At 38.9% G+C, this 12784-nt stretch overlaps 2 protein-coding genes and 1 pseudogene across 2 annotated transcripts; 2 read left to right on the forward strand and 1 right to left on the reverse strand.

Moving 5' to 3' along the window:
* The first annotated feature begins 269 nt into the window (after positions 1 to 269).
* On the forward strand, positions 270 to 851 carry LOC149051198 (melatonin receptor type 1A-A-like; annotated as a pseudogene).
* A 1660-nt stretch (positions 852 to 2511) lies between these two features.
* Positions 2512 to 3750, forward strand: LOC113672168 (melatonin receptor type 1B-B). The gene has a single exon (XM_027188445.2). It carries the CDS (start codon positions 2642 to 2644, stop codon positions 3620 to 3622), a length of 981 nt encoding a protein of 326 aa, XP_027044246.2. The 5' UTR covers positions 2512 to 2641; the 3' UTR covers positions 3623 to 3750.
* Positions 3751 to 8594: 4844 nt separating this feature from the next.
* LOC149051199 (uncharacterized) lies at positions 8595 to 9630 on the reverse strand. Its single transcript, XM_089206714.1, has one exon. It carries the CDS (start codon positions 9584 to 9586, stop codon positions 8711 to 8713), a length of 876 nt encoding a protein of 291 aa, XP_089062840.1. The 5' UTR covers positions 9587 to 9630; the 3' UTR covers positions 8595 to 8710.
* Positions 9631 to 12784: the final 3154 nt, after the last annotated feature.

The raw sequence follows: 12784 nt of genomic DNA on the forward strand, positions 1-12784 counted from the left end.
GCAAAATAAATGCGACACAACAATTTCTATGCGGTGTCCAAGTTCCTTGTGTTCTTGTACAGGATAATCACAACGAATGACAAATGAGGGTCCATCCGACGACGATTCGAAGTTATTGCTTCTTACACAGCCTAAAATCCTTCGCTGAAACTAACTTGGCAAAAACGGCAAAAAAAAAACAAACAAACAAAAAAAACTGCAAGCAACGCTGAAGCAACGCTCATGGCATGGGGAACTGCGCCCTAGGTATATTGTCAGCGGCGCTATAAACTGTATCCGGTAAATGCAACGAATCATACACATGCTTTCTTATTCAATTTTCTTTTCGTTATGGATCTGCTCCCACATTACTCTTCTCAAATGGCAGTGTTGAGTTCCAGCCTGGAAAACGAATGTGTTCGTTCAAAGTTGAAAGTACCATTGCTTACTCAGTCTCTATGCACTGCTGTTTTATCACAACATCCTTGAGTATCATCACGGTCTGCTATGTCAAAGTGTTCCGCACCGTGTCAAGATCAAATCGTGTTTTCTAATTAAAAAATAATCCAGAACTCCATCGGGTGAATGTAGAGGAAGCCAAAGTGACGAAGCGTTTAGTTGCAGTTGTGGTAGGCTTTGCATGCTATTGGCTTCCTATTGTCTTCATTGACAACATCGACATCGCGCGCGGAGAGCCCACACTACCATGACCAGCTTACTTAGCATAGGGCTTTTTGCTTTACTTGAGAAGCACCATAAACCCCTTCATATATTGTGCCACAGATAAGAGGTTCAGACGAGAGTATAAGGCTGTTTTCTGGAAGAGTTTTGGCTTCAAATGCTGAGCTAACAACGAAAATAACGACGCTTAACTGATATGGCACAAGACCTGGCGTAGTATGGTAATTTTTATTTCCGAGATTTTGTCCGAGGTTGTTACTGGTAAAATCGGAACATCTGAACATCTGAGTGTCTTTACACAAACCCAAAACAAGACGGAAAAACCGCTGATCAGGGCGAACAGAGAGGATCTTCCAACGACGGTGGAATTCACGTACCGGGGGAACACAATCAGACATGATGAAGGAACAAACGAGGACATCAAGAACCGCTTAGTGAAGGCCATAAATGTAGTCAGAATGCTCAGTAGAGAGGTCCCAGCAGTAGAACATTAAGACCAAGCTAAAACCATATTATAGCTGTGTCGTCTTCACCCTAATATGTGGCTCTGAACGCTGGAGAATGACAGAATGCGATCATTGCAGATTGTCAGTCTTTCACAGTCTTCTTAAATTTTGTGTCAGACACAGTTCCCTTTGGTTTGCGCGCTGGACTCAACAATGTCTGGTCGTTAAAAAATGCGAAAAGCTATAAATTTGGCTCACATTTGATCATCGTATTCACGCGGTTGTCATTGGGAAAAAAAACATAATTTTTTTTTTGTCCAAACTAAAAGTGAAGATGCCGTCAATTCTTTGTTTCAGGAAGCGATTTCAGTGATATTGAAGAGTTTGCCGACTCGTAAAATTGGTTTCCAAACCTTTATCAGGGAGATATTTTTCAAGTGAAACTTTAATATTCTTCTAGAACCGCTAGAACAGTTTTTTCGACAACGATAATGTTTCTGTTTACTTGTAGCTTTACAATCTTCGTTTTAAGACATTCGACAAAGAATTATGATTGAATTTCATGAGTTTAAGTTAAACGACTAAATTACTATTTAGTACATTGTTATATTACAGTATAAGTCTAAGCCGACGATTTTTCTAACTTCTTCTTTTGTTCTGGATACGCGAATAAATGTAAGAAGGCTGTAAACTTATGGTTAATTTAGAGCTTAGATTGACTTTTCCGCTTCTTTTTGATAACAAGATGTTCTTATTAATAGTATGCTCTCGGTCTTAGAACAAAGGTTTTTAATTTAAGCAGAAATTTGGAGTGGCTTAAATTATAATTTCAAATTTGACTGTCACTTAACCTCCGCGATCTTATATGCTCATCCAAAAAAAAATTAGTTCCCCCATACGATGCCGAAAATTGTTAATAACAGAATGGACTTCAATTTTTTTTTCTAAGAGAGGGTTTTAGTTTTTCTCCAGATATTTTTTATTGCAGAAATGAGAGTTGTTAAAACTCCTCAAGATATCTTATCCCTTTCGTGAGCGGCGGAATAATATGTTAGCTTATTGACCAGCAGCGTGAAGAGATTGTACAGATAAGATACGGAAAAATAGAAGTAACATCTTTTCTTTACTCGAGAGAGATATGTCGATTATTAAAATCAATTCAACAACACTTATCCGGAAGTAAATTACATAGTTCAAATATAATAAACCTTTTTAAGCAACAACGACATACTGCACGAGCTCTCACCGAACAGAAAGAGTTGTCATTTGGCCCTACAACTTCTAACTTGATGAGAATGATAACAACGATGACATACAGACATCTTTTAATATTCATTAATTGCAATGCGTTTAAAGATAAGATGTGATGAAAAACAACATTTGTTTATCGGTGTTGGTAGACAGTGTTGGTAATCGCGCACACCAGCGGGTTTCGCCGATCAGTGCTTCAAAAAGTCGACAACAAAGACTGTGCAGAAGTTTAACTGAGTTACTTATCTTTTCGCCGAGCTCGAGCTTATTGACCAAAAGCGGTGATGACAAGTAAACTCTCCCTTGAGCTTGCCACAAGAGAGGAGGCGTTAGTTTGGACTGAAACAGTTTTGTTTGCTTTTACCAATGTTGTGGCTGTCTTCGGAAATCTTCTCACTTTTTACGCCGTGTACAGAAAGCCCAGGCTGCGAACAATTCCCAACATGTTCGTGATAGCACTAGCTGTGAGCGATATTCTAATGTGTATCTGCTGTATGCCTTTTACAGTTGTTACTCTGTTCCATGGCCAGTGGATATTTGGCGAATCTTTCTGTCTCTTTCAAGGTTTTGCCGCACTGACTTTCGGAATTGTCGCTATGGATACCATGGGTATCATTGCGGTCAACCGATTCTTCTGCGTTGTAAAACCAGAAAGGTATCTCTTGTTGTTTAAGAAGAAAAGAGCGTTGATATACATTGTCATTGTGTGGTGCCTGGCTTTCGCTGGATCTGTGCCCCCGTTTTCCTTTGAGGGCAAAAATAGCTTTAAATTCCAGCCTGGAAAAGCAATGTGTTTGTACACGTTTGAAAGCAACATGGCTTACACTATTACAATCGAATGTGTTTACATCGCAGCACCCTTAACAATCATAGCGGTCTGCTATGTCAAAGTGTTCCGCTCAGTTTCAAGATCAAATCGTGTTTTCTGTCGAGGTGTTAACCTCAGTCAACTCCGCGCGAATGTGGAAGAAGCAAAAGTAACGAAAACTTTAGTAGCAGTTCTGCTTGGCTTCGCGTGTTGCTGGCTCCCTATCTCCGTTGTGGATAACGTGGACGCCGCGCGCGGAGAACCCAAGATACCACGACAGGTTTACTTGACGTACGCGTTCTTGGCCTATCTGAGTAGCACTATCAACCCATTCATTTACGGTATCATGAACAGACAGTTCAGGCGAGAGTACAAGGCCCTCTTGCGCAAGATTACTTTCTTTCGGCGCCAAAATGGCAATAACAACAGCAGACACAACGTTGAAAGTCATCCATAAATTGTTCTCATCATCCTCATACTTGACCTTTTAATCTTTTATTTTAATTTTTTTTTCTTTCAAAAATCGATGTAGCTAAAAAAAAATTATGACATTTAACTATTCTTGCGACATTGTCTTTCCTTGTAGCAAATCCTTTCAGAAACAAAAAAATCAGATCAAAAAAGACGCTTTGACGGCAACTTTTTGTGTGTAATAAAGTAAGACAGAGGGATTATTGCTTTTATTTTTGAGAGTGGATTCTCTTTTAGAGTATTTAAAACAATAAAAGTAAACGATAAATTTAATTATTTGTAGCTTCATTTCAAAATGTTTATTCTTTTTCTGTTATTTTCTTTTTTTCCTCTTTTTGATTCCCCCTCTTCTCATTCATAATTATTCAAAAACTCATATCATTACAATATTATTGAGTAGAAGAGAGTGGTTATCAAAGTCAATAACAAACAAATATGAAAACAGCGGGGCAGCGGTGTGTTATGGGAATTCACTGATTGTACACGAACATCAAATATTGAGCGCACAGTGTAACTGAATAAATCAAGGGAACGTTTCTATCGAGCAGTGAGTTAAGCCTGCGTGGATTAGTATTAAATATCGTATGTGATGGAGATTGAAAAACCTAACTTAATATGTAACTAAGCAATCTGTGACGTTTTATTGCCATTATCCTAGTACGAGAGTTATGTGGTCGATAATAATAGACTGGATGATAGACTGGTTTATTATTAAATCACATCGCAGTAAAATACTGAATTGCGTAATTATTTACAAGCTACTAATGTACAATTATAAATATAATGGCTTAAAGTTCTGTTAAAAGGGGTTCTCATTCATCTCAAACTTGAGTTGGTTACAGCCGCACACTTCACGAAAATCGAATTGGCAAAACGCTTTTTCTTGGCTGCTGGTACATTGTACGTTCTTTGACGCCTGAAATTATAATGAGGGCTGTAGGCTTCAGGAATTAGGTGATATAGTTTACTGTCCTGATTCTCGCTGATTGATCTAAATAAAGACTTTGTAATGTCTTCGTGGTGTTCCCTGATAGAGGTCAAACAGCAACCGGTTGTCTTGTATTATAAGTGTACTTACCTATTTCTTGTCAATAAGAGCGTTTACGACAATTTAACGAGCAGAAGTAAGAACACTCAGCTTTAGAGTGACAATTGGAGTGAGGTAAGGGTGTGTGATGTCAGCACTCTTCTTCAACATTGCGATTGTTTGGGTGCTGCAGCGAACAACTGAAGACCAGACTAGAGACATCCGATAGACATTATTCTCTGCATACGAGGACCTCGACTTTGCTGATGACCAGGCGCTGCTATCTCACACCTATCATCATAAGCAAGAGAAAATATCCCGTCTCTGTGGCCTTGTTAAACAGATTTGCCTGTAGATCAGCTAAAACAAGACGGAAGTTATGATTCTGAATGTCCCTAACCCCCAGCTGATCAGAGCGAACAGAGAGGACCTTCCAACGACGGGGGAATTCACGTACCTAGGCAACACAGTCATACATGATGGAAGAGTAAACAAGGACATCAAGAACCGCTTAGTGAAAGCCATAAATGTAGTCAGAATGCTCAACTATGTATGGAGGTCCCAGCAGTAGAGCACCAAGACTAGGTTAAAACTATATCATAGCTGTGTCCTATCCACCCTGATATATGGCTCTGAATGTTGGAGAATGACAGAAGTCGATTTTCCAGATAGTCAGTCTTTCACAGTCTTCGTAAATTTTGTGTGGGACATTTGATCATCATATTCACGCGGTTGTCATTGAAAAAAAATTAATTGTTTTTCTTTTATCCAAAGTAAAAGTCAAGATGGCGTCGATTCTTCGTTTCAGGAAGTTATTTCAGTGATATTGAAGAGTTTGCCGAGTCATAAAATTGGTTTCCAAACCTTTATCAGGGCGTGTTTTTCCAAATAAAACTACTTTTATATGTAGAATTTATTTGTAGAAGTTTTTTTGGTGAGTGCTGTCTACAAGATAACATCTCTGTTTACCCAACTTAATTACTGTCTAGAACGTTGTAATATTACAGTTAAGGAAGTTTCTAGGCGACGATTTTTCTAACTTCTTCTTTCATTCTGGATACGCAAATGAATTTAAGAAGGCTGTGAACCAATGCTTAATTTAGAGCTTATATTGACTTTTCCGCTTCTTTATTCGATAACAATTTGTTCTTCCAATATCCTCTCGGTTTTAGAATTTTTAATTCAAGCATAAATTAAAGGTGGTTTAAATTAAAATTTCAAATTTGTCTGTCACTTAACTTCTACGATCTTATATGGCTATCAAAAAAAGTTAATTTCCCTATACAATGCCAAAAATTATTAATAACAAACTGAATCTCAATTTTTTCTGAGAGAGTAATTTAATTTTTAAGCTATTTTTTATCGCAGAAATGAGAGTTGTTCAAACTCTTCAAGATATCTTATTCCTTTCGTGAGCGGCGGAATAATATGTTTGTTTATTAACCAGCTATGTAAAGAAATTGTTTAGACAAGATACAGAAAAATAGAAGCAACGTCTTTTCTTTCACTCGAAAGAGATATGTCTATTATTAAAAGCGACCCAAAAACACCTATCCGCAGGTAAATAACTGAGTATAATTAAAACAAACCTCTTTCAACAACAACGCACGTGCTCTCGCCTAACAGAAACATAAAGTGGTGTTGTTATTTTGCCTTACAACTTCCAACTTGATGAGAATGATAACAACGATGACATACAGACATCTCTAAATATTCATTAATTGCAATGTATTTAAAGATAGGACGTGATGGAAAATAACATTTGTTTTTCGGTGTTGGTAGACAGTGTTGGTATTCGCGCACACCAGCGGGTTTCGCCGATCACTGCTTCAAAAAGTAGACATCAAAGACTGTGCGAAAGTTTAAATTACTTATCTTTTCACTGAGCTTATTGACCAAAAGCAGTGATGACGAGTAAACTCTCCCTTGAGCTTGCCACAAGGGAGGAGGTGTTAGTTTGGACTGAAACAGCTCTGTTTGCTTTTACTAATGTTATGGCTGTCTTCGGAAATCTTCTCACTTTTCGCGCCCTGTACAGAAACCACAGGCTGCGAACAATCACCAACATGTTCGTAATAGCTCTGGCTGTGAGCGGTGTTCTGATGTGTACCTGCTGTATGCCTTTTACAGTAGTCACTCTGTTCCATGGCCGGTGGATATTTGGCGAATCGTACTGTCTCTTTCTTGGGGTGAATAACAATGGATGTCTCCACCAGCAGTCTGAGTAGTTTGGGGAAACAGCTTTGGCTCATCCACCGTGGCACTATAAGAATGCCCTCTGCTTGGTTTGCATGTAATTTCTCCAGAAATCTCGCAATTAGACTAAAAGGAGGAAATGCATAAAAGAATAAATTATTCCAATTTACAGAAAATTCATCCACGAACAAAGCTTCCGGGTCTGGACGCCACGATGAGTATTTGGCATATTGTTTATTCAAACGGGATGCAAAGAGGTCAATTTCAGGACTACAAAACTTATTGATAATCCTCTTGAATATCTATGGATCTAACATCCACTCTGTGCGGTCATTAAATACCCTAGATTCTGCATCAGCTTATACATTTTTATATTCAGGTAAATATGTAGCTCTGAGCCAGTTATTATAAGCAATACACAGGGCCCAGATTTGTTTAGCTACCTCATTACATGGAATGGATTTAATTCCATCCATGTTATTTATGTAATACACTGCAGTAGTGTTGTCACATTGCACCTGGATGTGTTTATTTTAGTGTGCACCACACAAAGCTTTGAGGGATAAAAATATAGCGAGGAGTTCAAGGTAATTGATGTGATTTAGTGCTTCTGTGGGAGTCCATCTGCCTCCTGCTCTCTGGTCACCATGCACCCCTCTCCAACCTTGAGAAGAGGCATCAGTTTGGTTTACTATATCAGCTTCACCACGTGAGATTGCTTTACAGGAAAAAGGTAGGTTTGCAATCCACCACTGCAGTTCCTCTCTTGAATTAACAGATAGAGATATTTCACCAGAGAAATTGCCTTTAGCTGTCTCAAACTCTCAATTTTCTCAATGTCAAGGCTACGGTAGTATAATGGGCCATGTTCCACGGCGGGGAAGCTGGAGACCATAAGCCAAATAACCTCTGCTAGATGAAGTGTGGTGGGATGGGAGTTACTGAGAAGGTTTTTCACATGCTTGGACCACCTTCTCAACTCAAGCATGAGAGAGTCGTACCGTCATCGACACTGAGTTTAGGACAAAGCCTAAATATTCGAGTTGTTGAGAGGGATGCAGACAAGACGTTCCAAGATCTCTAAGCAGTTGCACTGTGTTCAAGGCATTTTCATGACACTCATGAAAGGTATCTCCTTGCAGATAAAGATCATCTATGTATGCAGATGACAAGAGGTCTTTTTCTCTAAGGACTTTAAACACAGGTTTAAGCAGCTTGGTAAATATACGGGATGCAGAGCTTAACCCATTTGGATGAGACACACATATTGATAGAGGTTGTCCCTCCACACAAACCTGAGAAATTTCTGGTGCTCCATAGCAATTGGTACTGAATAGTAGGCATCTTTGATGTCTATTGATGCCATAAAACAACCTGGTGTAGTAAGTTCCTGAACTGATTCAAGGATTCCATTTTAAAGTGTTTGTATACAACAAACTTGTTTAGATCTTTTAGATTCAAGATCATGCGATAATCAATTTTTTTTTTTCAGTCTGCAAAATATTGGAGATATGAACTCCCTCTCGAGCATTTCTCTGTTACTAAATTCAATATGACAATGTTGTACCCAGTCAGGCACCTCTGGGTCAGAGGTTATTTTATGCCATTCTGGGACAAACTCTTTCAACCTGTCAGCAATAAATGTGTTTTTTATCTGTTCGGTTGTTGTTGAGGGGTCTTGAGGCCTTATTTGTGCTTCCTCCCCTCCTCCTTTTGTTTGTGAGTTGAGAAGCTGGGCCTTTTTGAGTTTAATTGTTTATTTTGTGAGTACTTGTAACCAAACTTCCTGCCTCTATTATTCTTGTAGGACTTATGGCTGTAATTTTGACCTCTGTATGAATCTTGTTTTGATTAACTGTTCTTGCTTATTTTCTTGCTAACCTTAGTGGCTTCAGCTAGATCTTTTAGCTGCTTAGAGAGGTCAGGGTCATCTCCGAATAGGAAATCTGTGAATGGCACTGTAGGTGAACATAGATGTTTGTAGTCTGCATTGAGCTTTGGTTTTATGTTATCTCTTCTTTGCATATTGAGGCCAAAATTTGCTGCCCCAAGCAAGGCTACTGAGTCAGTGGCCGTTCTAATTAGAGATGGGATATCCAATAATTCTTCTGATATTTTGTCCTGGACTTTGACCAGTTGTTCAACTACCAGTACGATGGGAATGATTTCCTTCGGTAAATTGGCCTGAATAAGCTGAAGCTTTAAGTCACTTGAGCGTGTGTCATGTTTTAATTTATCCCAGAGATGGTTAACCTGGGTTGGCTCCAAGCACTTGCAATTTACTGGCCTGGTATAACGATTTTTCGTTTCTGTCAATACATCGTCATCAAGTTTGACATGCATGACCTCTTTCAGTATTCCCGCGAATTGTGCATTCACAGCGGGAGCTTTCTTTTGGCCCAATTTTAAATTACTCGCAATTCCTGCAAGAGTTGAGTTTTCCTCTTTGAAGGACTCAGGGTCTGTTTGATTGGTATTACTTGTCAACGTCAGCTGATCCTTGACGTTATTAGCGTTGCTGGACCCCGATAGGTTTTGGTCCTTAGTGCTAGCGCTGTCCTTGTTTGCCCCTTGTCGGTCTTTCTCCGCGTCGGAGTTTACCGAGCCTTCTTCATTGGCAGATTCCTCGACATATGCGAGGTTTCCTAAAGTCTCCTTCATCTCAGTAAATGAGTGGTCCATTGAGTAGTTGAGTGTGGTAATAGAGGACACTAGTTGTTTAGTCATAAGCGAGATTGCTTCGATAATAGAGTCGGGTTTCCCGAGTGAGTTTGGCGAGTCGCCATGTTTGCTTGAGTCAAGCGCTGATATTTCTTCTGGGTTTTGCTTGTTTGTCATGTTGACGGTCTTTGAAAAGGTAGCTGAGAAGAGTTTCTCCTGTTTTTCTTTGATTGTATGACAGTTTAAGGTTTTCTTGATTTCCAAGTTGGATTTCGTATTTCTCGACCGTCTCAGGCAAGGCGGGAAAATGCACTGATCTCTTGGGCGGTTAGTGCTTTCTCACGTGACTTTGTCAGTGCACATGATGACGAGGCAGAATCACGTGATTTTACTCCTACGAGGGAGACACGATGGCGTAATGGTTAGTGCGCTGGACTCCGGGTCAAGAGGTCTGGGTTCGAAACCTGGCCAGGGCATTGTGTAGTGTTCTTGGTTTGTCGGTCGGGATTAAGAAATAATAGCAAAATAATAAAGTAAGATGAGATCGTAGCTCTTCTGAGTCACTATGACTTGAGGTGGCGAAAGTCATCTGTTTGTGCTTATGTCATTACTCTATGGAAGATATTCTTCTATTGTTGCCAGGTTGAGAATATTTTTTTGAAAAGTAAATCAATAGTTTTCTGAATTCAAAATCATTCCCATACATCTTAATTTTTAGTTCAGTATGTCCTACATTTGTAAGGATACTTCAAGGAATGGCAAAAAAGTCCACAGTGGTCCCTCTCCTGCTTCCTGGCCCTGCTCCTCCCCCTCAGTGGCCTGCAGGCGGAAGTAACTGGTATGGTTGAGACGAATGTCCTTGATAATCAACTGCAAACAGGACAAGTGGAGATGCCCACTCTTGTAGGTGCGGTACAAGACAGTGGTGTCGTTGATGTTACATTCGAGGAAGGTGAACAGCAACAAGAAACCATTTCCAGGGAAGGTGAACAAATTGGTAAACACGAGATCGCTAAGGTGTTTTGCGATTTTGGTAGCCAGACGGGACTGCGTTCACAATCTATCTCTAAGGACGCAGAAAGTTTGAATTCACATTTCTAGTTCAAAGTGAGTAGAAAACGAGCGCAAATGTTTTAAACTAATATTACAAAGCTATTGTTCATTGAGCTGAGCTACGCTGACAATCTCCTTCATAGGGGAAAGCAGTTTAAAACTTTAGCATGGAGGCTACGCATACTCTTTTCTGGGAACTAGGAAGTAACGCCGAGGAAGACTTTTTTGTTGATTGATGTACGTCTTCGCTAAATATTTTTTGGGGCTCATGTCATATTAATTAATGTTCGCTTCTCCTTTTCAGATTTTCGTTATCAATGCATATATGCCACCGTCAAAGGCTTCTTTACAAAACGATTTAATTAATTAATGTGGTAGAGTATCTCTATCTAATCCGAAGAGCTAATGATAATTCTATCACTCCAAAAGACGTAAACCCCTTAACTCCCAAGATCTGATTGTTAATTCTCCTCTCTCGCTGCTACACATTTCCTTTTAACGAGCTGTTCAATCATTTGATTTATGCATAGGGTATTTCATTTTCGTCAAACGCTTAAACGTTAATTCATATGATCAAATTTCTTTCAAACAAAGAACGCAAATCAAGAAGAAAACGGCTTTGTATGGAACATGAACTCGATAGACTGGAAAAACGTAAAATAATACAAAAAAATGTAGAAATAATAAAAAAAAAGTATAGCTAATCAGATCGTATGAAAGTGAGAGAATAATGTTATGTGAAGCACTCGAGAAGTATTTTAGTATTGTTAGGGTATGTTTATAGGAAGTATGCTGAGTTTTTGGGAGATTTCTACTCCAAGCGCAGTTTATTAAGTATATTTTGGTTGCTTTTGGCCTTGCACCAGCTGCAGGCATTGTAATCAACAACGCATGAATTAATGGGTTTAGTTTCTAAGGAAATTGTGGTGCTGCGTCAGTGAGGGGTACAACAAGACAATTTGGTTCTATAATCCAACTGCACAAGGTAGAGTTCAAATAACGCGAAAATATGTATATAGCGCATGTGTACAGTTGGTTATTGTGTACTGTAAAAAAACCTGTTTAACGGGTCGGCTACGCACGCTGCGCTTCTCTATCAACTTTGCTTTTCCCGCCTTATGAGAAATGAGCAGAAAGACTTAGCGGGAAAAAAAAGCAGTTGGATCATAAATAACCTAGTAGACTATTCATTGGTGTGTAGTATTTCCAAGTACTTTCACTCCTTGTTTGAATTTGACGAGCCTGTGGGGAAGTCAAAATACGGCACAACTCATAAAAATACTCAGGTTTGTCACCGCCAGATAAAGAAAATCCGAAAAAATCCCAAAAAAATCACCATGAATCTTATTTCGCGAGATGATCATCTCGCAGCTGGAGCTTGGGCTGCTTGTGATGTGAGTTCAGATAAATTAAGTTTTTTTCTTTCTCTCAAGGTGAAGTAACGCGATATTTTCGTCCGTTTGAAAGGCATGCTCTTTTTCTGTTACAAAAATGAAAACATTAGGTACACAAAGTGTCCCATCTCGACCCACCCATGCTACGCATACCTATGTTTCTTATAAATGATGTCATGGATGATAAAAATAATAATAATAATAATAATAATAATTTATTTACTTATATAGCGCCCTTTAACATTTATGGAATGATCAAAGGCGCTTTACAATCCAAGAAAACTAATATTACAATAGATAATTACAATAAAAATGCTATTTACAATAGATAATTACAATAACAATACTAAAATAAAATAATGACAGTAAATGAATACATAATGAAAGAATGAATGAATAAAGAGTAAATAAATAAGCTACAAAATACCGATACGATTATAATGCGAATCTAAAACGCTTGCTTAAAAAGATAGGTCTTAAGAGATTTCTTAAATAGCGCTAGCGAATCAATCTTGCGGATGTGCACAGGCAAGCTGTTCCACAGCGCAGGCGCAGAGGCATGAAACGAGCGGGCACCTAAAGTTGTGCGCATAACCCCTTTCGGGCGTTCTAAAAATATTGTATCATTATTGCGTAATGGATCAGGGGGCTGTGCACAAAGAATAACATTAACCACAAATCTTGGGCTCATTTGATAAGTGTGGTGGTTTGTGGCCTTCGCGAGAGCCTCGTTGATTAAGGTCGAGATTTATCGGGACATGAACGGTTCGCATTTCATTTTTTGTGTTATTTTTAAGTCAAACGTATTTTTACGGCT

Source organism: Pocillopora damicornis, chromosome 1 (assembly GCF_964200805.1).
Source record: "Pocillopora damicornis chromosome 1, jaPocDami1.2, whole genome shotgun sequence".
NCBI lineage: Eukaryota > Metazoa > Cnidaria > Anthozoa > Scleractinia > Pocilloporidae > Pocillopora > Pocillopora damicornis.

Excerpts from the sequence above, each read along its gene's own strand:
- LOC149051199 (XM_089206714.1), bottom strand. The coding sequence starts at position 9,586 with ATGACTAAACAACTAGTGTCCTCTATTACCACACTCAACTACTCAATG.
- LOC113672168 (XM_027188445.2), top strand. The coding sequence starts at position 2,642 with ATGACAAGTAAACTCTCCCTTGAGCTTGCCACAAGAGAGGAGGCGTTA.